This window comes from Anarhichas minor, unplaced genomic scaffold (genome assembly GCF_050575085.1).
Source record: "Anarhichas minor isolate MPS153535 unplaced genomic scaffold, ASM5057508v1 ptg000024l, whole genome shotgun sequence".
Lineage (NCBI taxonomy): Eukaryota > Metazoa > Chordata > Actinopteri > Perciformes > Anarhichadidae > Anarhichas > Anarhichas minor.
In genome coordinates, this window is record NW_027466470.1 from 6,615,144 (window position 1) to 6,641,570 (window position 26,427).

At 39.9% G+C, this 26,427-nt stretch overlaps 3 protein-coding genes across 4 annotated transcripts; all 3 read left to right on the forward strand.

The window, feature by feature from the left end:
• Positions 1-7,214: 7,214 nt before the first annotated feature.
• Positions 7,215-19,387, forward strand: LOC142956764 (uncharacterized). Of its 2 annotated transcripts, none has more exons than XM_076098506.1 (25): positions 7,215-7,258; positions 8,770-8,899; positions 9,210-9,377; positions 9,505-9,642; positions 11,198-11,349; positions 11,622-11,725; positions 11,838-12,027; positions 12,136-12,267; positions 12,505-12,648; positions 12,730-12,865; positions 13,045-13,195; positions 13,299-13,441; positions 13,910-14,021; positions 15,113-15,176; positions 15,289-15,492; positions 15,591-15,736; positions 15,830-15,948; positions 16,463-16,584; positions 16,697-16,794; positions 16,878-17,008; positions 17,213-17,337; positions 17,459-17,604; positions 18,319-18,421; positions 18,540-18,676; positions 18,851-19,387. In XM_076098506.1, the coding sequence occupies exons 4-25, from the start codon at positions 9,507-9,509 to the stop codon at positions 18,981-18,983; spliced, it is 2,928 nt and encodes a 975-aa protein (XP_075954621.1). In that variant the 5' UTR covers positions 7,215-7,258; positions 8,770-8,899; positions 9,210-9,377; positions 9,505-9,506; the 3' UTR covers positions 18,984-19,387. The 2 variants fall into 2 exon arrangements, with proteins under 2 accessions (XP_075954621.1, XP_075954622.1); XM_076098507.1 differs by having other exon boundaries at positions 18,540-18,628.
• An 873-nt stretch (positions 19,388-20,260) lies between these two features.
• Positions 20,261-22,547, forward strand: LOC142956547 (protein THEM6-like). The gene is made up of 3 exons (XM_076098185.1): positions 20,261-20,327; positions 21,577-22,084; positions 22,171-22,547. Exons 2-3 carry the CDS (start codon positions 21,581-21,583, stop codon positions 22,276-22,278), a joined length of 612 nt encoding a protein of 203 aa, XP_075954300.1. The 5' UTR covers positions 20,261-20,327; positions 21,577-21,580; the 3' UTR covers positions 22,279-22,547.
• Positions 22,548-22,685: 138 nt separating this feature from the next.
• On the forward strand, positions 22,686-26,253 carry LOC142956548 (protein THEM6-like). The gene is made up of 3 exons (XM_076098186.1): positions 22,686-22,879; positions 23,854-24,358; positions 24,980-26,253. Exons 2-3 carry the CDS (start codon positions 23,858-23,860, stop codon positions 25,085-25,087), a joined length of 609 nt encoding a protein of 202 aa, XP_075954301.1. The 5' UTR covers positions 22,686-22,879; positions 23,854-23,857; the 3' UTR covers positions 25,088-26,253.
• The last annotated feature ends 174 nt before the right edge of the window (positions 26,254-26,427 follow it).

Here is a 26,427-nt window from a genome sequence, read left to right on the forward strand (position 1 = left end):
TATCTATCTATCTATCTATCTATCTATCTATCTATCTATCTATCTATCTATCTATCTATCTATCTATCTATCTATCTATCTATCTATCTATCTGTCTGTCTGTCTGTCTATCTATCTATCTATCTATCTATCTATCTATCTATCTATCTATCTATCTATCTATCTATCTATCTATCTATCTATCTATCTATCTATCTATCTATCTATCTATCTATCTATCTATCTATCTATCTATCTATCTATCTATCCTTCTCTAGGTCTTTCCTAATGGAAGAATGTGAAGCATTGAACAGGCTGGTGAAGCATTTTAAGGTAAGAATAACAGGATGAAAGCAGCCAACTACAACTGGCAGCTGAATAAAGAAAACAGCTGTTTTTCAGCTGCTTGTGCAATACTGATCCAAATCCTACAATTATTTATGGGGAAAATATTTACAACAATCATTTTGAATATTGATTTGTTATATTGAGGCAGCTGTGAACGGATTTTACAATCAGAATTCATACGATATAACCTTGTAACCATGATGCTATGCTGCACTATATTACAGTATATATGCACAGTAGGATTTTTCTTCAGGCAAAATTTGACCTACTTGATTTTACCCTTAAATGTCCCTAAAGCTTCTTTACATATTAAATACTGTTCTTCTTCTAGTGAAATACTCCTGCCAAAAGGAAATATTCCAGCTGTTATGTGCATCCTTTTAAAAACATTACTCCAAACTCAGACACATTTGGTTTCTGTGGCATTTTGCTGGGTTGCAAAATAAAGTTTTAGGATTTGGCTCAGGCAACATGAGTTCCAGCAGCGAGCGGTGCAAACTCCAGAACCGGGAGTCTAATCCTGACAGGACTGCCCCGACTTCTGATCAGCAAAATTGGTGCCGTTACACAGGTTAGACCCAGCGCCCCACCAGCCCGCTGTCGCTCCCAGCGCTGGGGTTTGCACTGGCTGGATTCAGGTTGCTGGGCCTGTTGACTGGGGGTCAACCACACGCTCTCCTCCCGGCGGGGTGAATCTCCTGAAAGCGGCGAGGAAAGATGAAGAAGCGGGTCGTTTTCTCGTTTCTGCCAATTTGGATTTAATCCAATGAACAAACTATCAAAACAACATGGATCGTACAGCCCCCGGTTAGTGGCACAGTAAACAAAGATGCTAACGTAAACTCTAGGCTGACGCCACACGTGAAGATTATAAGAAAGCAGAGATATTTTGACTGGCTGTTTGGCCGTATTCTATTTGTTATGTTTTTTTTATAACTGATGACCCTAAATTTAGAATGTATGGACCCAGTAGTAGTAGGCTCCTGTTTTTCTGGATTATTACATTACATTACAGTCGCTCTTATCCAAAGCGACTTACAATTCAGATTCTATCACATTCATACACCGTAGGCACAGCTACAATTTTGCAATTTGGGGTTAAGTGTCTTGCTTAAGGACACATCGACATGCAACTAGCAGAGCCGGGGATCGAACCGCCGATCCTCTGATTGAAGGACATCCCTGCTCTCCACTTGGCCACAGTCGCCCCACGTGTTCCCACGAATCATGTGTCTAGACCTTTAATTAAAGACCTGAGGGTGTGAAGCTAATAGAGAGACTTTTCTTGGTTGTCATGAGGTATTTATACCGCAAAGGCAGTTAAATATCTCTCTCAAAAGAATCCTGGGGGCAAAACAGAAATGTGACACTTTCCCTGAAAAGAACCTGTCTCCTCAAGTGAAGGGTTGCTGTCTAGTGCGTCAGCAGGTGGGATGAAGCCGTGGCTCGGGTGGCACTGTGCTCTTCTGGCATGAGCTTATCGTGCCATGATGTTAATGCTGTGCGGTACAAGGCATCATCGTTTCATGGGCTGTGATGACTCATCAGTTCTTGGTGGGAACTGCACTGTAGTCATGATGTTCTATAGAAGAGGCTTAACACAGGAGGCTTGCAGTTCTTACCTTTTTCTAACGACTGACCAAAAGTTTCTTCTCTTCTTCTGCTGCCACAGGCAAAGAATAATCAGGATAAGAGGAATTCTGAAAGATTTCAACCAGATATTAAGCAGGAAAATATTCAGACTTTCCAACTCAAATCAAATATTTTTAGATCATGATCGTTAACATCTGTTTTGTGATATTTCAAGGCCTGTCAAACGTTTTTGTGAAGAGAATATGTTAAATGTCATAAAATATCTTGTAACAGTGTTTGCTCTGTGCTGTGCATTGCTTTAAATCAAGATACTTAGTGTTGTGCTTGAGGACTCTTATGACTTTCTCATCACCATCACGATTGTTGCAGCTGAAATTACTATTGATTCGGTGTTCTTCCATGCAGTTCAATTGTACAGCTTTTTAAATGGGTATGGAATGGAGCCAAATCAGACATTTAGAGGCATTATATGGTATGAATGAAGCATCAATTTGTCCCAAACACAACTGTAATGATGACCCGACTTGGTCCAGCAGCGGTCCAAGAGAAGCTTCCACATACAAAGATACGCTACACAGTCTCAGTTGTAAAAAGCTGAAATTATTGGCTGCACTGTTACTGAAGCTTTACGTATTGATTCACTGTAACTGTTAATAATTGAGTGCTTTTTTTAACCAGTGTAGTGGACACTACTTTAGTGGTTAGAGCCATGACGTCTCTTACGTCTCCTTACTTACGTATTCAATCCTAAAGCAACATTGAGCTCTCTCAATCGTTCCCTATCTCTGGCAACATGTCTAACGTCCCCCCAAGTTAAGGTCATGTTGTCCAGCAGTTCTACATCAGCCCATTTTTCATTTCAGTGATGTTGTTCTTGCTTTTGTTTTTTCCTGTATAATTGAAATTATCTGTTGGGCCAGAAGACTCCGCTCTAATATGTTTGGGATGTATGTTCTATAACTTAATTTATTTTATCTTTCTCCCTGCTCTGTTGGTGCTCTATGTAACTTGGTTAAAGTTGCCTTCTCTTTTGCTTTTTTTAATTATAGTGCAGATGATGTTGGTTTCGACCTTTTAAGGAGTTCTGAATGCTTTCATAGACACATCAGTCTTATCATCTGTGCCGCAACGGTCCTCATGCTGTGATGTTTGTTGCGGGTGAGGAATTTGTCACAGGAGTCAGCGGGGCTGATCTTGTTTTCCTGGTCTAAAATGCATACGCTAACCCCACTGAATAAAACATCGAAACTAGATAAAAGGTCGCTTTTTTTCAGTCAGGATATTGAAGGTTTTTATGATGGTAGACCAGCTAGATCAAACTTGGCCAGCATGGTTCCAGAAATACAGCAGAACAGATGGCAGCCATCGGTAGAATGGTGACCCTTGTTCTCCTGTTTCTGGTTCTGCATCATAAGGGAAATGCTGTCTATGTGGGCTGTGCAGATATGGATTTGGATTCTAAAGATTCATGCATGTGAATAATGACAGTAACAGCTTTCCTAAAAGTATGAGCAACTTAGGGCCATGGTAATGGTTTCAAACCCCACATGAACCACAAAGCCTACTTTCAGAGTGTGTGTGTGTGTGTGTGTTTCTGCATTAGAGTTGTTTTCGATTTCAGCCACTTCACTGTCAGAGACACCAGACTTACTTCGTCTCTGAAAGACAACACTAGGAGGTTTGGGTTTGAATCCCACTGGGAAAACAGACCAAAAATATACGTGTAACTGCCAGTCTCCAGGCCCGTGGGTATGTTTGTGTGTTAGTATTATGGACTACATAAGTCTGTGGTTGCTAGGAAGACTCTCCATTAGTGTTTGTGCTGAGGAAAGGAGGCTGCCAGTCACTCATAACAAACACAGGAAGACACACTTTTCAATCATGGGCACACACACACACACACACACACAGCACTATGGTTTTCATTTGCACTGGATATAGATATTCGTGGCCAAATTATGATGGAAGGCTGCTGCTCAATCGTTTAGTGGTCACACACACGCACACAATCCTTTTTCTCCCTCTGTTATTTTTCTCCTTTTTCCTTGCTCCTTTGCTATTTCCAAAGGCTCATGCTTTCTTGAACATGTTAAGTACATTTACCTCCTTTTTTCCATGTCCACTACTCTCATTAGAGGCTAAATGTCTCCTAGTTTGTGCAGTAGTATCATGTGAAGTACACACAAACTGCATGATTAAAGGTAAGCGCTGCTTCTCTCCGTTCTGTGATTTGTGTTTCTTGCAGGGAAATATTAAACAAAAGTGGCCAGATGAAGTTGATAAATCAGAACCTTCGCTTGCAGGTGAGGCCATATACCAACATGTCGGTGTTTTGCTGCCATCTGGTGGCACTTTGTTATTACTGACTTCTCCTCTTTACCTCTCACGTGCCATTTTTAGTGTTAGCCATCCTCAATAAGGATGTCATTCTATAACATTTATTAATTATACATTGATTTGAAAAACTCCAGCCAAGTTCACCTGCTGTGGGCCAAATGACAGTGAAACTAATTTGAGGACTAGAGAGCAGTCTGTTCAGTCGTTCATTTTCAGAATGATAATGAATACTTGCTTCTTTCTTTTACTCTCGGCTATTATTATCTTTCGGTGGTTTTCTGTTTCTGAGAGTGTGTTGCAATCATACTTCAGAGCGATGGTTTCAGTATTTTTAGACTTTTTTTTTCAGATCTCATCACTGTTGTATTTATTGTGTGTATGTGCAGAGTTGAGAGAGCTGAGAGGAGATATACAAATGGACTTGCAGCTCTACCCCTCATCGCTTGCTGCTTCACCGACAGCTTCTTCCCCTTTCCCTTTGAAGGAATTGAAAAACAGGTTCAAGTCAGTATGCTTTGCTGTTAAAACCCCCAGAAATACTTCAGAGAGCAATAACATTGTTCACAGAGTTGAGGAGTAGCAGAAAATAATTATTTTTATTTGAGCATTTATAGAATAAATAATAACATTAATACAAATAAAACGAAAAGGGAATGACAGGAGTTAACAAAATGTATGTCTTAATAAGAAATGGTGCCTCTTATCCCATTCAAGCTTTCTCAATGTACGCACAATGTTGCTATTGAGTTATATCACAAACAAATCATTTAAACTGTACTTCTTTTAGTTGTCTTCGTGCAAGAAAATGTTTCTCAATCTGATTCTCATTCTGATTCCTTTCCCCCAGACTGTCAGCGGGGCAAAGGGTTTCTAATGAGACTCTGCGAGCGTTAAGCAGTACATCAGCCTTCAGGCCACATCCACCTCCTCCTCTGAGCCATCCTAAACCCAGGCCACCGCCGGGAGCTCCTCCTAGCAAGGCCTCTGCATCAGCTAAAGTAATAAATAGTTCTTCACTGTCGAGGATTCATGGACAGCATAGAAGCACATCAGCCTCCACTGAACCTAGGAAAACACAAGCACCTATCTGCAACAGGATCACCACTTCTGTCCTTGCGAACCGCCACTTCACCACTTCACTTACAGGGCCTGACAGCGACAATATGACAGTTAAAACCGTTCACCGCTGCAGTTTTTCTCCAGAGTATGATAGTCCCGCTCTCCGCTGCAGGACCCCGACTTCTTATCCAAGTTTTCAAGTGAAAACGCCAAGAAACTCACCCATCCACGAAACCCATCTGTCATCTCATCGCAGTATTCGTGGCTCGAGCAGAGAGTGTGATTCGTCGCAGATGGAGAGAGCAGGCAGCCCTCTCTGGAGGTCACGAAACGTCAATACTGTCCCAGCATTCCCTCACTGTGATGCAGGCAGTTACAGCAGCAATAGAATGGAACATTCTGTGTCAAAGGCTGGGGAATCAAAGACACAAAATGGGCGACAGAATGGTACATGCGGAAGTAGTTTAGTGTCAACAACAGTGCAGACAGATCGTGACAGAAGTAAGAGTTCTTCTGAGAGTTTTCAGTCAGAAACGAGAAGCTCTCCTGCACAAACAGGAAGTAGGGAGAGCGTCACTGGAATTGATAGAAATAAAAATGGTCATCTTGGAAAGGAGGCAACCCATCAGCAAAGCCTAGTAGGCACATGCACCTATCCAGCACCTGTAATGATAAATAAACAGTTCTTTACTTCCACCAAAAGACCACTTGAGAGCATCACAAGTCAGGCAAAAGGTGTCCAAGAGACAGAGCTGCAGCTAATCAGCAAGTTGTATCAGCCAGTCCCTCCAGCAAGGGTGTCAACTTAAAGTCAGCCACAGACCAGACAGCTGGGGCTGAAGATAGTCTGGTAGGTCTGTTGCAGGATAAATGCAATGGGTCTCTTGTTTTGTCTTTTATGAGATTTCACACAATTAAACATAATATATACTTGACGTATTTTTCTTTCTGCAAGACATCAAAGAATCACCATTATATTTTAGAAAATGATCACTAGACAGTCACATGATCTTTTTTTTACTCTGGAATCATTTCACAGCTGTGTCTGGTCCTCATGTTTTTTTCCCCCATAAAGCATGAATAAAGATGAACTTGGAACACTCATTGATATTCAGACAAGGAATGTGAATGCTTGTAATTTTGCAGTCTAACAATTTGATTGAAAAATGTATGTTAACCCAGGGAACAGCCTGTGCAGCCCTGCTTTCTGTGTTATAACTACTGAAGGACGTTTTAACTGAGCATTAGAAAATTATAGTGTATAAATAATAACACCAATGATGGCTCATTTACATTAAGCTGCTTAAGGCTCACAGAGCCATCGTTAATGTTATTGCAACACTTGCGCATCACGCACTATAATAAGTCAAAATGCCTGCTGCTAAATAAAGGACTATGTTGCTGAAAGTGTTGGCATGTCATGGAAGTAATATGAAAACACTAAACTACCTAAAATTTGGCACAGTCAAAAAGACCATTTGGGAGTCTTGCATGACAGAGCTACAGAAAGCTGGAGTCAGTGGTGTAACCTGCTGTTAGACGTTGACTACAATGTGTTCAGTTCACATAATAATAAACTGCTCCAGTTGGACCGGCACACCCACACTGGTGTTTTAAATCAACCCTGATTAGATCTCCACTCAGGTTAGAGATTATGTCATGTCAATCAAGCACACTCTGTAAGTACTGAAAACATATGCAGTGAGTGTACATTACGACTGTCAATAAAGGTGGAAGAAAACCAAGCAAAACAACATTTATCCTACTCAGATGTCCAAGAGGACAATGTGCCCAAGCTCGCAAACAGATTTCCTAATAGTTGGTGTTGCTGTGTTTGTCTGCGTTTTCATAAGTTTCGTTTTCTCAAAGCCACACCTCCACTATATTTACAAGAATATAAACTGATCCCAACTGAGTCACAAGATCTCTCATACACGAAAAGGTGAGATGAGATTGTTCCCTTCTTTTCTTTTTCTCTTTTACCAACGGATTAGAGACGAGGCTGTGCTTTAATGTCATATTACATCATCTGTGTATTTTCTCCAAAAGGCTGAGGGGCCTGGCTGCTGTTGACATGTTGGTGTGTCTTCGTGCTCTTACAGTAACTAGTTTAATACTTATGTCATGTGTTTTTATTAGTGCGCATGTGAAGTGTGAGTACTAAACTGCGGTGGAAGTAACTAATTACATTTACTTTTGTTACTGTAACAAAGTAGTTTTTTATGTGAAGCCTAGTTGTACATTTTCAATACCCAAGTATGCCTATTTAACACAAGCATTGTACTTTCAAGTCGCATGCGTTACAAAAAGTCTAATGAAAGACAAATCCTAATAGCCTGCCTGCCCTAAATCGTGTGACAATGAACACAAACGAGCAGGATCAGCAGCTGAATTAGAGAAGAAGCTGTTTGTTTTTCCTCCTCCGTCTGAAGCTGCTGCGTGTCTGCGGCCGCAGGAGGGCAGAGTTTCTAGAGGGGGAGGTGAGGATTTCATTTAGTTGCCCAAGTTTTTGTCTTGCACGTTTTTGTGTCAGAGGTCGTGTCAGAATCCGATTAATATACATGTAGAGGTGCCCACGCCAGCGCGCAGAGAGCGTGCAGGAGTCAGGCATGTGAGGCAGTGACCCAATTAGAACACACCCACCTCCATGCTGCTGTGAGGAACAGGTGCATGCTGGGTGTGGCTAATTGAACAGGTGCATGCTGGGTGTGGCTAATTGAACAGGTGCATGCTGGGTGTGGCTAATTGCTAGATGCTAAAGTGCACATGGCCGATTCTCCAGATGATGTCCGTAGGTCGCCCGTCAACAAGGTGTGTGAGGACTTTCTGCTGTTTGTGACAGCAGTTGTGACTACAGGGTGTCTTTCAGCTCGAAATGTAAAAAAAACAACCCAAAAAAAACGTTTGAGCTCAGTAGGAGAGAGTGGAGACTTTGGAGCATTGTATCGAAATTAGCATGTAGCTTAAATTCCTGCTAGCATGGCTGTAGACTCTTGAAGACCGGTAAAGTAATAACAACACACCTACTTATTGTTATATTCACTGTGTAGATTATATTGGTCTATAATCAGTGGTCCCAAGCTGTTGGCTAGCAATGCAAATTCCTTTAAAAAGTTTTATAAGAAGCGGTTATATGTAGCATAGTATTGCTTGTTGCATCTGCTGCAGTATCCATTGCTCCTTTAATTTATTTGTTGTTATTTTTGTGTAATTGTCAGAGTTTTGTCCTAATTTCTGTAGAATTCTAGTAAGACTATACACAGAAAGAAAAAATGTATATATATACACATTACTGATAGGTTGTATATACAGGCTGCACAGTACGGTCTAACTTTTGGAAAGGGAAGTATTATTTTACATAAGTGTGTTTTTACACAAGTACATTTACTTGAGTGTAGTATTCTAGCACTCTTTCCATCCTGGTAAATACAGTGTTTTGATGTCTTCGTTTAGATGGATGCGATATTCAACATACTTCAGCAGTTCAGGCTGGAATCTTCCTACAACCAGTTTGTCCAGTTGGGCGTAAAGGATGCAAGAGATTTTTTGGATGGAATATCGGATGAAGATCTGAACAACATTGGTGAGATGAACCTCAACTTTATAAAAATGGCATTGATGCAGTGGCATGTGGCCTTCGTTTTTCTTAAAGTTACAACATTCCAGATACATCTGTACATGGCAATACAATCCAAAGCAACATTTCTGTAGTAAATACCTTTTATATATCATTGTATCTGTTTTTAATTTTGATTGCAGACACTGTCGGATGTGTAGATTAAAAGGTGTTGTATTTTTTTTAGGGTATAGTTTGTGTCTTAGTTTTATTAGATAGCAGTTAGTACTATAGTGTGTACTTAATTATTCAAATCTCATTTTTGCTGGTTTTGCAGGTTTAAGTCATGTTGAGAAGAATCGTTTTTCGTCGATGAAAAACTTCATTCAAAGACAGAGAGCTCTGGAGCGCCAAGTTCAACCTGTGGCGCCTGTGAAAAAGTCGTTGGAGTCGTTCAGTCTGTAGTACACGTACCCCAAATGTCCTCAACCAATACACATTAAAGGTATGAGGAACACATCTGACAGCCACTAACTTGTTGATCACCGTGTGCTGCGTTGTGTTAAAAATAAAACGTGATGATTGTGTCAGTGATCGTTGTGCAGACATCCACGTATTATGTTGAATTACAGATATGGATCCAGCAGTAAACACGGTTGAGGATCTGATGTTGAGGGTCGGCCATCTTGAAAGTGTTGGTAATTCCAAAGGAGTCTGTCTCTACACAGTCGATGGGATGCCCTTGACAGATGATCCCTTCTTCAACACATGTGAGTAGACCTGAACTCCAACCCTCAGAATCCTGAAGTGCTCATACCCCCTGATGCAAAGAGGGCTTTCGACAGGGTCAAGAGGAACCTTCTCTTCCTGACCCTGTTGAAATCTGGATTTGGCCCCAAATTAATTTCTTGAATTTCATTTCGTCATGCTGGAATGGGATTACCTCATTTTAAACTCTACCTTCGGGCATGCATTTTATGCTCACTCTTCTTTTGGCTCCATTGTGGCTCCACTCTTTTGGCTGCCTGATACCTTTTTTGCCAGCTTTATTCTGTTGGCATTGCACACCACACAGTTATTCTACAAACAGTCTTTAAGTTTCACACTCACTTAAAATTTGGTTTAAGAAAACATTTTGGTTGGCATTCTATCTCTCTGCGGTCTCAGTCTCTCTTAGATCTGGTGATCATCTGCTCCTAATCTTATTTTTATTGAGGGTGTATTTCCAGCATTTAAACAGTTAAAACCCGCAACCCCACCCATTGCTTCAGATATTTACAGTTGCGTCAGTTGCCATTACATCATTTCCCAACATTCCAAATGGTTCACTAATGAAATCCATATTTTTGTCAAACAAAAGCAAATTATTTTCCAATATTTACAACACAGTTTCATATGAAAGTTGCACCACCTTCTTGGAATATCTAAAAAAACAGACCGGCTGAGCGATCTTGGCTTAATTGTCACAGGAAAACTATGGACAGAGGCCCGGCCACTGGTACATTCCACCTCAGTTTGTTCTAGACATGTGCTTTTGCAGTTTAAAGTAGCACACCGATAACACTTATCAAAGAAAAAGCTCCGCTAAATGTATCCAAATATGAATCCTGCCTGCGATCGGTGTGGACAGTCACCAGCTTAGTTAGCTCGTATGTTCTGGCACCGTCCGAAAATGACCACATATTGGCAAAACATATTCCAATCGGACTAAAACACCTACTGATCCTAATCCACTGACATCTGTCTTTAAAGTCAAAGGCTCTGATTTTGTGCTAACCAGTTCAACTCAACTGTAGAGTACCTGTAACTCTACTGTAGAGTACCTGTAACTCTACTGTAGAGTACCTGTAACTCTACTGTAGAGTACCTGTAACTCTACTGTAGAGTACCTGTAACTCTACCCTTATGAAGGATGTCATGCAGCGCCTGCATTTGGAAAGGATTAGATTCTCATTGAGAAGGAGTGAAGACAAATTTTACCAGATTTGGCGACTTTTATTGATCACTTTATTAATAATTCTTTGCTTATCTTTCCCACATACTAGCCTATATTTAAACACGATTCAATAAAAGCACTATTGACATATTCAACATGCAATTTTTTGTTTTCTTTCTTTCTCTCCCTCCATTATTCTAGTTTTATTTATTTAGATACATTTTCCTGTTGCTTATATTTGAACTAACTTGCAGTCAATTAAGGTATTGCATTCTAATTTGCTATTCTGCTTTCTCCTCATATGTGTATGATTATACCTTATGTAATACATTCATTTGTACCTGTACTTAACATATGTCTTATTATTTTTGGACTGTTTCTTTGTACAGGGTCTCTGACAGACAGACATATTCAAAATGGAGCTGTAATTTATGCCATATTTACACCAAAGGAAAACCTGAAACAGGCTCCTCAGATACCAAAACGAGAGGTTAGAGAAACCTATGGAGACGATGTGGTTCGATGCCACATCATGCTCAAGGTGCGTTTTGAAAGCAATGGTCATAATGCAAGTAATGATGATATTAACAACTGATAAAGTAAATTAATATCAATGCACACACTGAATGTGTTTGATTTATTGCCCTGCTTTTAAAAATGAAATTCACCGACCATATGTTGTACTGACATTCTGGGGGTCACATCAACTATTAAAACCTTTTTTTTAATCAAGGACAATATAAACATATACAGTATTTAATTCAAACAAATCTACTCTTTTTAAACATGTTTTATTAACTTTTCTTCATGCAGGGAGACTTTGAGGTGACCGTGAACTTGGCAAGTGACACCATAACCAGTCTGAGGCTCAAGCTGGCAAATGAAAGTGGAATCCCAACACATGTCCTTCATTACAAGTAACTCAGACATACCACAGCAAGCATTGACCTTACGGATTGTGACCCTCTTTGTCCATACAGTCCGATTTCTGTTCTCATGCAGTTCTTCTGTGCTTTGCTGTATTTGCAGAGGTCAACATTGTGGTGGTGACACTCTGCAAAGCTGTGTGATCTCTGAAGGGTCGACGGTTAACTTCTCGTTGTCCACCTTTTCTGACGAGACTTCACACGATGAGACATTCTTCATTAATGATTTTGTGCCTTCAGTCCAACAAACCCAGAAGGGAATCAGTGTGTTCTTGTCTTCACTTTATGCTGTTGTAAGTTTTATTTTATAGTACATAATCGTCACCCTATTTGATTAACCAGCACCACCCTCCCTGTATCCTGCTTTGAAATGCATTTCATTTAAATGTTTCTTCTTCTAGGAAGAACATTACACACCAGAGCAACAGAAGAAACTGATTTCCTACGTAAGAAAACTGACTGGATGTAACCCTCTCGCCCAAAGTTTGCATCAGCTACTCTGTAGGAATGAAACGCTAACCAGGAATCAGAAGGTAAACAATATGAACCAGTGCAATTCTGCCCTAAAATATCTATTGCGTTGTACTTCTTGAAGTCGGTGTTCTCGTGTGCTGCGTTACATCTTTAGGATTGGCACATTTTTATAACTGTTGATGTGAAAAAAGAATTCGGGAAGATGTTTTCCTGTAATTTGTGTGAAGTGAATCTTTACACAGTGACGTGTGCTTTCACCAGTACTTATTTCTTCTGATATACTTATTTTGTTTTAGATTGCAGTCTTCGAAGGCTTGTACATCCTCTTTAGAGAGCTTTTGCCTCAACATGGAGCACAACGAGGGGAGAAGGTCATTGAGGACCTGGAAGTCTTTGAGAATTCCCTGTACTGCTGGGCTCATCTGCTATCGGAAGCAAAGGTATGAGGATACAGAGGTTTGACTGATTCCTATTCGATGTTTGACCACTTAAGTAATGATCGCTGTGCCTTATTTTGACAGAACCAGGCTGCAGACCATGAGAGCTACGCACCCATCGCTCTCACGTCTGAAGATGGCAGCCGCCTCTCCGAACCAGTCAGAGTACCTGGAGTACCTGGAGCCTTTGAACGAGCATACGTTCTCCAGAAAATCGAAGGTAACACTAAAATAAAAAGACACTATATAGAATATGCCCACCGTTTACTGATATGTGACCCTTTTTTACTTTTATTAGGGAGCAGCTACAGGAAAATGGTTAATGCAGCAAGATATGGACATTCTTCTGCCTTTTTTTATGTCATCAGCTTCACTTAATTTTCTATCATTTTTGTTTAGATGGAGAGAAAATTCCAAATTGCACTGAAGAGGTTTTGCGAGAAACATCAATCCAGAGAGACAGTGACATTGAAAAGGTGCTGCTCAGTTTGCCTCCGTCCATCAGAACATATCCTCTTTGGATTGCCCAAGACAAGACAACGGGTCAAAAGTATGTATCATCAAAGTTTTACTATTCTTAAAGGTACTTTAATGAGATGCTTTTTTTTTCTGTTAAACCTTGTTTGTCACCAACCTTTACGATTAAATGACAGCTTTCAGGTAAACATGGAGAAGACTTTTGGAAGTATGATGGAAGAATTAAAATCTCCGGACAATCGACACCTGAATGTGACCCCACCTCTACACTTGAAGGAGCTAGGACAGTGTGGGTCACGCCTCGTTCTTCTGAGTGAAGGTACTCTATTAAGTCACAATATGAAGGGGTCCTTTCTCACTGTGCACATGTACTTTATGTTTCATACCATGTTTCGCATTGTTACCTTAAAGGTTGAGCATTTATGATGTGCATTAGAACATGTGCACCTATTGTTTTCTATACGAGCCCATAAACTGGATCAACCAGTCGTGGAAAAACATTTACTCAAGTACTGTACTTAAGTACACTTTTGAGGTACTTCAGTATTTCCAACCTATGCTCCTTATACCTTATACTCTACTACAGTTCAGAGGGAAATGTTGTACTTTTTGCACCAACACATGTAATTTACAGCTGTAGTTACTTAGATTTTACATACAAAAAAATGTAAATATTAAGCAGTACATTTGAAGCCAGTCTGAAAGGATCCTCCCATTGGTTTCTATGTTGCTTCTGATATGTTTGTAGGAAGCTTATTAATGTACATGTTTTTTTCTTTTTTTTAAGACAACATTGCCATATGTTTGTCTCAAGAAAAAGGATGCCCCGGCATGATCAGAGTGCATGATTGTTTGGATGGCAAAGACAAAGCAGTGGATGTGAATGTGTTGGCAGCCAGGTAAGTCCCTCACAGTGTCCACTGGGCCGCTCCTCAAACTATATGTTGAAGTGTCCGAAGGACGTGCAGACTTTTGGAATGATCATGTTAATGAAAATGCTAGAGAGTAAATCGCGGTTACTGTTGGAGATGATGAGTAGTGAGTGGAGATGTGTGGGGGTTTCACTAATGATAGTTTCATAAATGAACTGATCCCAGTGGATTAATCTGCTGGTATGGAGTGATGCCCAGTTGACTAGAGAGCACAGGCTACAGTGAGAAGTGTTGAAAGAGGCACCGGTGACAAAGCGGATGGCGGTTTGTTAGATAACGTCTTGTTTATTGGGAAGATTTTTGGAGGCGGACCTGTAGATTACATCTCCGGAGTCTGAGATGGGAAGTACTGTCGTTTTAACCAGGGAGTGCTTCTCAGAGTGGGTAAAGGAGGCTTTGTTACGGTACAGAAAACCAGTTCTTGAACTGACTTTGGAAAGCTGAGTTTATGTACGTGTTATAGGTGAGCGAACTGTCTAGCCAGATAACATAAGTACTTGTAGGAATCGACAACTTGGAGTTCTGATCCATTCAGGAAGGAGATCTTTTAGACTAGAGGGCTGATAGTCTGTGGTAAGAGTCGGTTGAAAACTGTACATTGTGTTTTGTTTGTGTTCAAGAGAAGGTAAAGGTTAGAGAAGGTAATCAACTACTGTGGCCATGTGTGGTTTGTCCGTTCTGGGCTACTGTAGAAATATGGAGGCGCAACATGGCGAATGCTGTGCAGATGAAGATATGAAGGTTTCATTCTATGCTAACGAAAACAAAACGATTCTTAGTTTCAATTGATTATCTACTATTAGAGACAGTTATGAATATTATATTAAATTTTTGCCAATAAATCCCCCTAAATGCAACACATTGGTCCTTTTTAGTACAGCAGCACACAACATAGTGAGAACAGAGGTAGCAGCATAAACTGAAATGTCGTGATGAGGTGCGTTAATGGCCTGAGCATAAATGTTGCTGCTGATGTATTTTCTTTTATTTACTGAATGAATCTCTGTAAAAGTCACAACCATTTTTGCTGAATGTTAAGTTTTTGGCACTTGACACAGAACTGGTGACCATAGAGATGACCGAACATTTGTCACAACCAGGACTCCAAAAGAGGCCATACTGGTAAAACTTTGTCTGTCACTTGTTTGATTATTTCCTTTGAAGGATGTGGGACTAGCTGGGGAACACAGGACACATTTATGATATGATTATTGTTGATTTGAATTATCATTAGGTGATGATAGACACAAGCTCCTCCATGGAAGAGGAGTGCTACGTGGGTTCAGGAATAAAGAAGATCCACGCTGTGAAAGAGCTCTTTGACAACTTCGCCACAAGGACCATGGCTTATGATTTTTATCACGTCATCGGCCTTGTAAAGTTTGACTCCCTGGTGAAGATTCTCCACACGTTTACTGAAAATCTGGAGACGTTCAAGGTGAAGTCGGTGTATCACACCTTTCTTAGATCTGTGCTTTATTTTAGTGCGATATACGTAGTGTAATGCAGTAATATACCTTTTTTTCACATTTCTAGGAACACATACGCAACATCGAGGCAAGTGGATGTACTCTGCTGTACGACGCCCTGCGACGTGGGGCGTCTGAGCTGGAGAAGGTCCAGACGAGGTTCCCAGATTGCAGACTTCGCATTATGTGTCTCACCGATGGAAATGATTCAGGGTACATTTCCTTCTCTGTTCTAACCGGTTATGGTACGGTCGTGAATTCAAATTGTCATGCTACAGATTGTGATCGCCTCAATTCTTTCAATAGATCCTCCATAGAGCCAGATGCTGTTACAGTCAAACTGTTGAAAGCTAACATCATTGTGGACTCCATCCTTCTTGGGAATGTGGAGAACAATATGCTGCATGGAATCAGCAACGCAACAGGTATGACATCTTTAAAAGACGGTTTCCTAAATGATATCCCCGTGATGTAGTTACTAGTAGTTACTCATGCATAAGAAATTGTAACAAAAATAATTTGATATACAGTATACACCATCAAACATTCTGCAAATTCTAGAGATCTCATCCACCTCATTATTGTACAGTCTTATTTAAGGATGTTGAATTTATGTCCCCTTAACATTGTTATGGTAAGGCTCAAGGTACTTAACACCAGACAGCTCAAGCATATATCTACTGTTGTTGGTACAATATTTTAGCTTATCACTTAGAGTTTCCTAAATTGCAATTCCTGTAGAAGAACTGCAGAAAGCACATTTAGGCATTTATGTTTTTCAAAGTCTTAATTAGCCCTCAGTGTTCTAGTAAATATCTTTTCAGGGAGTAGACTATATTGTAACTCAAAAGCGTGTTTGGATGTGAGGTGGAGAGAATAACAAGTGTCTGAATAGAGGACTGTTTAGAGCACATGTCTATAAAAACACATTGCTTCCAGGTGGTTGCTGTTTCAAACCGCAGACAACCAAAGAGGGGCTGAAGCTCTTTGAGATTGAGACAGTTCTGTCTTTGGAGCAGAGGAAACTCAAGGAAAACCTCGACCCGTCTTCCATCAGTCAGGTTTGTTGTTGTTGATCATTGGCCACCATTCTGTTCGAAGTGATAAGAAAATATAACTCATTTTAATATGTCGTCCTGATGTTTAAATTAATTTGTTCCTGTCATTTTATAGAGTAGTTTGTCAAGCATCTTCAAGACTCACGGGTATGATGAATGCCCAGAGACGTCCATGCCAAGCCAGATAAACAGCAAAGTGACAGCAACAGCAAGGTAATAGAACGAGTTGAAGGTGTTACTGATGATTCTTCAGGTGTTGGCATTACATTTGAAGCATTGATAATCTTTCTAAATAGTGCTCTGAAAAAGAAGATTCGTGAGTCAGGGGGTTGGTATCTGGAGGACAAACGAGTCCTGGAGGAGCTGAAGAGCCTGCATTGCAACCCGCATCCCTTCTTCAGAGTCTTTCCATCCGAGTCGGACTTCAGTGAGTGGCACGTTGTCTCACGTTGATGTCATGCATTTTAGTTTTTCTCCATGGCACATGACTGTATTATCATTGTATAATTATATATACAGGATGTACAGGATAATTCAGTGCAGTAGTGTGTATACCCCTTTTCAGGTACACTTATTCATTCAAATACATGAATACAAAAGTAATAATATAAGCTTTTTCTAATATTTTCAGCGTTCTGGAGGATTCTCATGCAAGGTCCTCCTGACACGCCGTATAGGAAAGGAGTGTTTGAGCTCTACTGCCAGTTTGGTCCCGACTACCCAGCCACGCCTCCAGTCGTCCGCTTTGTCACACAAGTATCCTGCAAAATACAAATCACTGAAAGGTTATTTGTGATATGTAGACGACAATTTTTTTAATGATTAATAAAAGGAACGTTATCTGTTGGAAATGTACGTCTTCTTAACACAATGACAGGTGTACCACTGCAATGTCAACAGTGTGGGCCGCATCTGCCACAACATATTTGACCGCAACTACAATGCCCACATCACCATGAGAGAGATCCTAGAAGCTGTGTATGGACTCCTCATCATCCCCGAGCCTGATGATCCACTGGACAGGTGAATTGTATAAACACATTCATAAATAAGTAATTATGGGCACCAAGAGATATTTTTTATCCGGAGGATGTTTTTGACCCGTTTCCAGCGTCATTTCAGTTTTGTTTAATGAAAAATGTTATGTACACTGGAAATCCGTTGCTTCATTGCATTTATTTTGATGTAGAGACGTCTCTGAGCTCATGATTAATTTGATGACTTACACTGAGAAAGTGTTGAGGGAATTATTGAGTAATTCACACCCAAAGTCCAAAGTGTTTAGATGAGTGATTTAGTTCTTTTGTTCTCAAAATGGCCTCTAACATTAGACAATGCATGTCATTTAACCACAACTAATACAAAAAAGCATTTTGTTTGATATTCATGATGCGAACAACTGACGGATATATGACACCGTTTAAATATAGAGTTTGATGTTCATGACTGGTGCCGCCTCTGCCCTGTTTCATTCTACCTGGTGGAAATAGAAATCAATGACCAACAATTTAGCTAAGTGAGCGCCAAAAACACAATGCAAGCCTCAGCAGTACAATGAAATGCAGTTCGGTACAGTAGCTCTTCTGAAACATGCTGCCATTATAACGCCTTTTTTCCCCAATCTTGTCAGATAGGCGTCTATTCAACACTGTTGGACAAACTTGTATTTTTAGACAACTTGTGTTGAACAATTTGACGCGTTTGACTTGCATATTCATTTTTGTTTGTCTTTGGAAGCATCTTGGCTGAAGAGTTCTTAACGAGCCGTGAGACGTATGAACGAGAAGCAGAGAGACATACAGAGGAAACGGCAGGAAAGTCACTGGATGACATGGAGAAGGTAAATGAGCTTACATATACATATCTGTGTGGATACATATACACATATATGTCTTACAGATTGCACAGACATAAACATCCTGTTTTAAAGTGTTTCTTTTCTTTGTTTTTATTTGAAGACATTGGTGGGGCCGGTGCCACAGTTTATACCTCAACATCTGATCTGTCCACTCACCAAGAAGATGTTTGTTGATCCTGTGAAAACAGTGTACGGTACTGTGTATGAACGCAAAGCCATTGAGGAGCACCTCAAGCAGTGAGTTAATTTACTAAGAAAGAGTTGCCTGTATGGTTCCCTAAATGACTGCTACCCGTTTAGAAACCACACAGTTGTATATGGATCCTCCTTGTAGTGGCTTTCAAACACAAAAAGTCTCATCAGCTGCATAGCCATATGTGTGTTCACAGTCGACTGAACATGTTTTTGCAGACACCGGTACGATCCGACCGCTGGCCCGGGACATGAGCTTGAAATGAGTGACATCAAAGCCGACCAGGACATGAAGAAAATGGTGATGGATCATCGCTCTCGTCAAATTCAGGTTGATGTTACAGCCGAGTAGATTTACAACAGTTTCTCATGAACAAGAAAATCAACCAGCTACTCAATATTTTATCACTGCAAGTTGTTCTTTTGTGATTTATATTTGCATGTTATTTTATATTTGCATGTTATATTTGCATGTTATTTTATATTTGCATGCCATTTTATCTGTTGGTTTGGAAAGGTTAGTGCAGGTTGTTTTTGTTAATTTCACAGTGATGGACGTCACTTCAACTTTCATGAACAGTGATGGACATTTACTTGTTTTCTCTGTTAGGATGCTTGTGTTCGGAGTTAATTGTTACCGTTTCACTTTTGGTTTTTCAATGTTCTTTTGCATGCTGTGCTATTTTCCCTACTTACTGTTGTATCATTTAAGTGTTGTAAATATGTTGAATATAGTGAATAAAAGTGTAAGTTCAATGCATGTCTTAATGTTGGCAGAAGAAAAAAAAAGATTTGACAAAATGGATGCAGCATTTTCTTTCGACAACTTCAAATACACAGAAATGCTTTTCTTTAAGTAATCCATGTTGAAGCTGATGTTTACTGATCTGTTACACACAAGTGAGATTTTTATGTTATAAGTGAAAGGAGCAACTAATCTTTCTCCCTTTAAAGCAAAACCTGTTAAAGATCAATATTCTCTCAAAAAAACGATTCTCAGCAAGAATGGTTGCAAGATTACGAACTCTGTCACATGCAAATCAAAATTGTTTAGATGGATAGATGTATGACGCTAATAAAACTGCAGAACACTGTTGAGGATAACAACATAAAGGTAAGGGGCGTAAGATTTATATTTATTTGATGATTCTAAATAAGACAAGTGGTTCACCAAGACTCCTTCAGTCTAAGCTTTTATGTGCAGTTACAGACTTACTTAGGTGAATTACTATCATATTGTTCATTATTAGTTTTAAGTGTAGATTGTCCCACAATCGTTAAATTATTTATACGACTCTGGACCGCCCATGCTACGGTACGGGTCCAGGGAACCAATCACAGCCGTCAATTCTGCCCTTACGTCAAGCCCCAAATGTGAAAGGAAGTGAATCACTCTTCAAAATAAATGTCCTTGAATTAAGAAATATGTTAAACGCAGTGTAGGCCCGCACACACGATAACCAAATGTGGTTCAACAATATTCTAAACGGATTCCTTTAAATATAAATGTAATTCTTGTTTGTTCGCCTTGTTCCCGCTGAACGTATAAACGTCTACGACATATATGCTTTTATTTTGAAATCTGTATCCGGAAATGTGTTAATCATTCACGCTAGTTTCCGTTTTTTACACAATGCTGGATTGAATGCTGCCGACTCGGCAGATCTGAGTGAATACAGAAGGAAGACGACAGCAGGTGAGTCTTAATGGATCTTGGATATCTCCTTAAAGTGTCCGTAAATCATTGGTATCTCCACTGTAACGTTACGTTTGTTACCGTAAAGTCGCACTGAAAACGATCGATACTGCCTCAACAGGTCGCTTTACTTCAGATCTTCCAGCTTTCTTAGTATCGAACTAACTAGCTAGACGAACTGCAGTGAGTTCGTGCACACTAGTTCTGCAGCCATGGCTCTGGTTCACATAGTTCATTAGTATTAATGATTTTATTTATACATCAATCTCATAGTCTTGGTAAGGACATGTAGTGGGTGGATCACTGTCAGTAATATTTTAAAACGTAATCTTTTCATTTACTCTCGTGCCCTGAGAGGTTGAACCAACACCTGCCATTCCTGCGGAACCTGTTAACGCTTCACAGGGATCCTGAGAAGTCACTGAAACTGGTTTTGAAACGAGTCATATTGAATCTCAATGGATCTGTTGTCATGTATATCTATTAAGTAATTATGTCTTTGCGTTTGTTTTGTTTACCACTTACAGACTTGTATATAGACATTTTATTGTTGGCCATTGGTGCTTTTTATATATATATATTCTTATATGTAACTACACCTATTTTTCACTGCTTGTGTACATAATCCTGTCTATTCTTAATCTTTGTAAATAAACGGAGTCTAAATTCCTTGTATGTGAACGCATATTTGGGCAATAAAGCTTAATCTGATTCTGTAATGCAAAAATAATAGAACTAGCTTCAGAATGGACCACGTCAACATTAGGGGGAACTTACCCTGGATTAAACTCATTAAAACACACCAACATATTGCAGGTTTTGGTAGTTAAACACTACTTTTCTCTCACTTTGGTCAGATACATTAAATGAAATATACATGCCTGCATAAAGAAGGGTGAGACATGTTTGCCTTGCAATTATTGGCCACTATAAACAGTCACTATGTCTGATTCACTGCATTCAAGTGAGTCTTGAATGCAGATTCAGAGCCCCTGTTTGCCATTTCTGCTTCTGAGCCAATTAGAATATTATTTCATACAACACAACCTGGAATAAGATTCAAATTCATTTTGAAAAATACATGAGTACATGCTGTTAAATAATTAATTAACATTCACTTGGCTCTAGATTTTTTTTCAAACACCATTACTGTGATACTTCTATTTCAGCTTGGTTTCATAATTACATCTACGCATCAAATTAACCCCCAGCTTTCCTCTGCTTGTGTGCTGCGTGTCCTTTTCTCCAGAGAGATGTGGTGGGTGCTGTGGGTGCTCACTGCCTTGCTGGCTCTCGTCTGCACCCTGGATGTGGGGTACTTCCTCCGGGCAGCTGCTGTGATCCTTCGGGCCTGGTTCCAGCCTCCAATCCGGGACGTCACAGCAGAGCAGATCCAAACAGGCCGTGTCACCCCCCGCGACATTGACATGTGCCACATGAACAACGCTCGTTACCTCCGGGAGTGTGACTTTGCCCGCTGCTCTCTCTATATGCGTAACGGGGTGTTCAAGGCACTGCGAGCACTCAAAGCCTCAATGGTGGTGGGGGCCACCACCATCCGTTACCGCAGGGCCCTGTGCATAGGTGAGGGGTTCGAGCTGCGGAGTCGCATCGTCACTTGGGATGACAAAGCTTTTTTCCTGGAGCAGAGATTCGTGTCGACAAAAGATGGTTTGGTGTGTGCCGTCATGTACTGCAAGCAGAGTGTCGTACGCAGCAGCCCAGACAAGATCATGCAGCACCTGTGTAAGCGGAAGGTAAGGATCGAATGATTAACACGCATGTCAATTGCACACCTTTTTGATTATTGAAGGACGTTGAGTCATTGGTGTGCTCCTCGCAGGTGGAGTGCCCTGAGTTTCCAGAGGACCTTCAGCACTGGGTCAACTTCATCTCCGCCAGCAGCCAGGCCCTCAGAGCCGAGAGTGGACTAGATGAGAAGAACAAATAAGACTTTAGATTGACTTTTTGTATGACAGCAGGATTAAAAGGACATGTGTCTTCTGTTCACAATAACTTGACTTAAACACACTTGTGCCTACACGTTTGAATTTAAGCTTGACTAAGACCCCGATACCTGTCAACACTGGAAAGAACAGCACACCAGATTATTTGGAGAGGCTGAAAACGGAATTAGTCATTCAGTAATAAAGTATTATGATTGTAGAAAGTTAATATTATGTGTATAATGGTGGCAATACAACTGATTTTGAAATACTATTGCATTTTTATGCCTTCACTATGCATATGGGTGCACTATCTAGCCCAATATCACACATACAAATTATTTTAAATGTATACAAAAAAATGGACTCAAGGAGCTTCACAATCTGTCCTTGGACCCTCGCAGCGGAGAAGGAAAGACTGTAGAAATGAACTAACTCCACAAGATGGCAGTAACGCACCACGAAGTACGCTGCCTTCAAACCCTCAAAGAAGAGGAAGAAGAAGAATTAACTGTCGTCACACACCCGGAAGTTATGGCCATTCATTCTACCGGTTTCTTTTAAGTTGTAACGCATCTGATGGTAGCACTCTCTTCTGGACGCATGGTGAGTTTTGCAGCTATAAGAAATAATTTTACCGTATCTGTGGTTATTGTTTAAATTTCCCAGAGTGCGAAAACATTTAAAAAGCATTGTGTCTTCACGTGACAGAGTGTGGTCTCTATTCCGCAAGGCCACCTACTGCTGGTAGCTAGCAGCTAAGCTAACAGATTTTGGCTGTCACAGCAGGTTGCGCACCGTTCATTTGAAACGAGCTGTCGAGGGTGAAGTAGGGGCTTATGAGGAAGTGATGCTTCCGTGTTTTTAGCAATGACATGAAGCCAACGTGTGGAAAAAAGCACGAACCTCTTGTTTTCTCCATCTGCACTGACATTGATGAGGTCAAAGGTGCATTTGATTAACGTTAAATATTGTGGTCATGAATTTAGAAAACACAGGAAATTGATGTCAACTATGGAATTTATAATGTATTATAAATTATTTTGAATTCTATCCTGTGCTATATTGCTGTACTAAACCATATATTATGGTACATTCTTACTAACTTTCATCCTATACTATATCCCATACTCTATCTTACTTTACCATATTATGTTAATATATAACTGATTTTGTGGCATATTCTGTTATATTTATGATATAATTCTATACAAATACTAAGTACCGTTAATTAAAGATCCCATACTGTATGAAGTCAGTCTTTTTTTTTAACTATAAAACGAGTCCTAAGTGCTAAATAAATACTGAGACCATTTTACAGTTTTAAATGTAAACACTGTAAATGCTTCCCAGTTTATTGCCTGTTGCAGTGTGTGGGAATAACATCAGCTGACAGGAAGTAAACATTGACTAGTAGTTGTTTTTTAATAATATCAGACCGGTGTACTCTGTTAACATGAACTTGCTGACCCTGTACACTACTACACCAGTTTTATGTACCATTATTTGTTTAACTGTGCTATTGCCGTCCCCCCTGGTGGTCAATAAAGGAATATTGTACCTTTTTTGGATTGTTCCAGAGAGATGTTGCTGCTGGTGCTGGGTGCCCTCCTCTTGCTCTTCTGCAGTCTGGATGTATGGTACTTCCTACGCGGGGCCAAGGTGTTCCTCCAGGCATGGTTCCAACCCAGAGTATGGGACATGCTGGCTGAGCAAACCATTGACGGCACGGTCCTTCCCCATGATTTGGACTACATGGGCCACATGAACAACTCCCGATATCTGAGGGAGTGTGACTTTGCCCGCTTCCACCATTACATGCGAAACGGGCTGTTCATGGCCTCGTGGAAACTGGGGGCCAGATTGGTGGTCGGGGCATCCACCATCCGGTACCGGCGCTCCCTGGCCTTCCGCGAGGCTTTTGAGATTCGGACCAAATTAGTGGGATGGGATGAGAAGGCGTTTTACGTGGAGCAGCGCTTTGTGTCCAAGAAAGATGGTTTTGTCTCTGCGGTCATGCTCTGCAGGCAGAATGTGGTGCACTGCAGCCCGGAGAGCATTCTTGAGTTTATCTGCAAAAGGAAGGTGAGCAATAGCTGCAAATAGAGAAAAGTATTGGTGTTGACTGTAGTAGGGTTTCAACTGATAGCGGTTTTCATTATCAATAAATCTGTTGAGTTTTATTTCAATTAATTGTTAATTTGTCAAAAAATGCTGAAAAACCCATTACAGTTTCTTAAAGCCCAAAGCGGTGGTATCAAATTATTGTTTTTTCCCCAAACAACACTCTCAAAATATTTGGTTTACTATGAATAAGAAAGAAAAAACACATCTGCAAAATTCAAAAAATAGACCTAGAAAATATTTTACATTTTTTATTGAAAAAAGAATAACTGACCATCAAAATAGTTACCGGTTATTTTTCAATCAACTGATTGATTGATCAAATTATAATTTTAGCTCTACTGTTACTAAGAAGTGGAAAATGTCCATCACTCATTCATAATACCCGAAGTTAAACCTAAAATATTACGCTACGTTATGTGTGACCACCAGTCCCAAATCAAAAGCTATTCAGTTTTCCATCACACGAGGCAATTTTGGGGAGCTGGAACCCGCAAATGTTTGCTTTCAAACTTGTTAAATGTCTGTCTATTGACTAATAGTTTCCGCTCTGGACTGTGGCTTTTTTGTGTTTGTGTGCAGATCGACTGCCCGGAATTTCCTGAAGACCTCAAACACTGGATCAGCTTCATCTCAGCCAGCAGCCTGGCTCTGAGAGCAGAGAGTGGACTGGAAGAGAAGAACAAGTGAAGCCCCACACCATGACACCCTGACACCGTGCATCACCAGTGTAGGTCCACATATCACTTACATTGCACACACATATACAGTCTATATATATATATACATGCACACAAACAGTTAACACCGTAGAGAGTTTTTAGTTTATTTAAAAGATTCCATTTACCTCTGTTTTTGAGTTGATCCTTCCTTCTGTGTATTTTTGTTTGATGTGAACAGAAATACTGAACTTACATGTATGAAAACCTGAACTATAATGGTATTCCATGTTTTAAAATGTATATGCATTGGGATCATATTTCTCTCAGAATAAAGTGACACAAGAAAGTAGCTTTATCCGTGCAGCTTATCGACTGGCTTTAGACATCTTTATTTTCATTTTCGCGAAATCCTCTAAATCAGATAAGCATGTAGAGCAAAAGTTAATCTTCCACTGACATCAATGCATGTTTTAAATCAAACAGAAGATGTCGTTGTGCCTGTTTCTCTTGATTAGCCGTAGTTTACAGCTACATTTGCAGAGAATTATAACTTTTTACAAAAAGCGTAGGTGTGATGAAATACTTGAATGGACACCATGTACTGTCAATAGTTTTAAACTTTCCATCAGCATTTTGCACAAAGTAACCCAGGTGAATAGACAACCAGAATTCCTGTTAACAATCTGAAAGGGAATATTCGACTTTCTTTTACAGACTGTGTAATACATGCATTTAAAGGGTGGGCTTAGTGATTGGAATTGTGTGTAATTTTAAGAGAAAGTGCTCGTATATTTAAATGAACGGGCATAATAAGCAAATGCTAATGTGAGGTTGCTGGCAACCTTTCAAAACCTGCAACGCGTGGTAAACACTGGTGTGGGATGATACTTGGCCTTTTGAAATCTGAAACCTTCCCCGTTAATGCATCAAAGCTTTATTTTGTGACTAAAGTAATGTATTGTTCTGTATGAAGAGGAAACAAAATCAATTGTTAAAGATATGTCTAACCTGTTATGTATGTTGTTGACACACTGAAAATCTTGCTTGATTTATTTAAGTCTGAAGATATTCCCTGTCTTTTTTTTTTCTCCATGTATATTATTTATGATATATTGAAATTAGTTAATGTACCAAACTTTATTTATTGTGTTAATTATTTAAAGGCATTTTGAATTAAAAATGCATTAGAACCTATGTTTCTGTGACTGCTTTTTGAGTGCTTGTTATTCAGCAATTTCCTGTGATTTTGTGGTATAAACACCAGTATTTGTACCTCACTTTAATATTGCAGCTGGTAAAAGTAGAGCTGATAATACATCATTATGTATTTTCTTTTTGTATTATGAATCTGAATCAAAATGAAAAGTA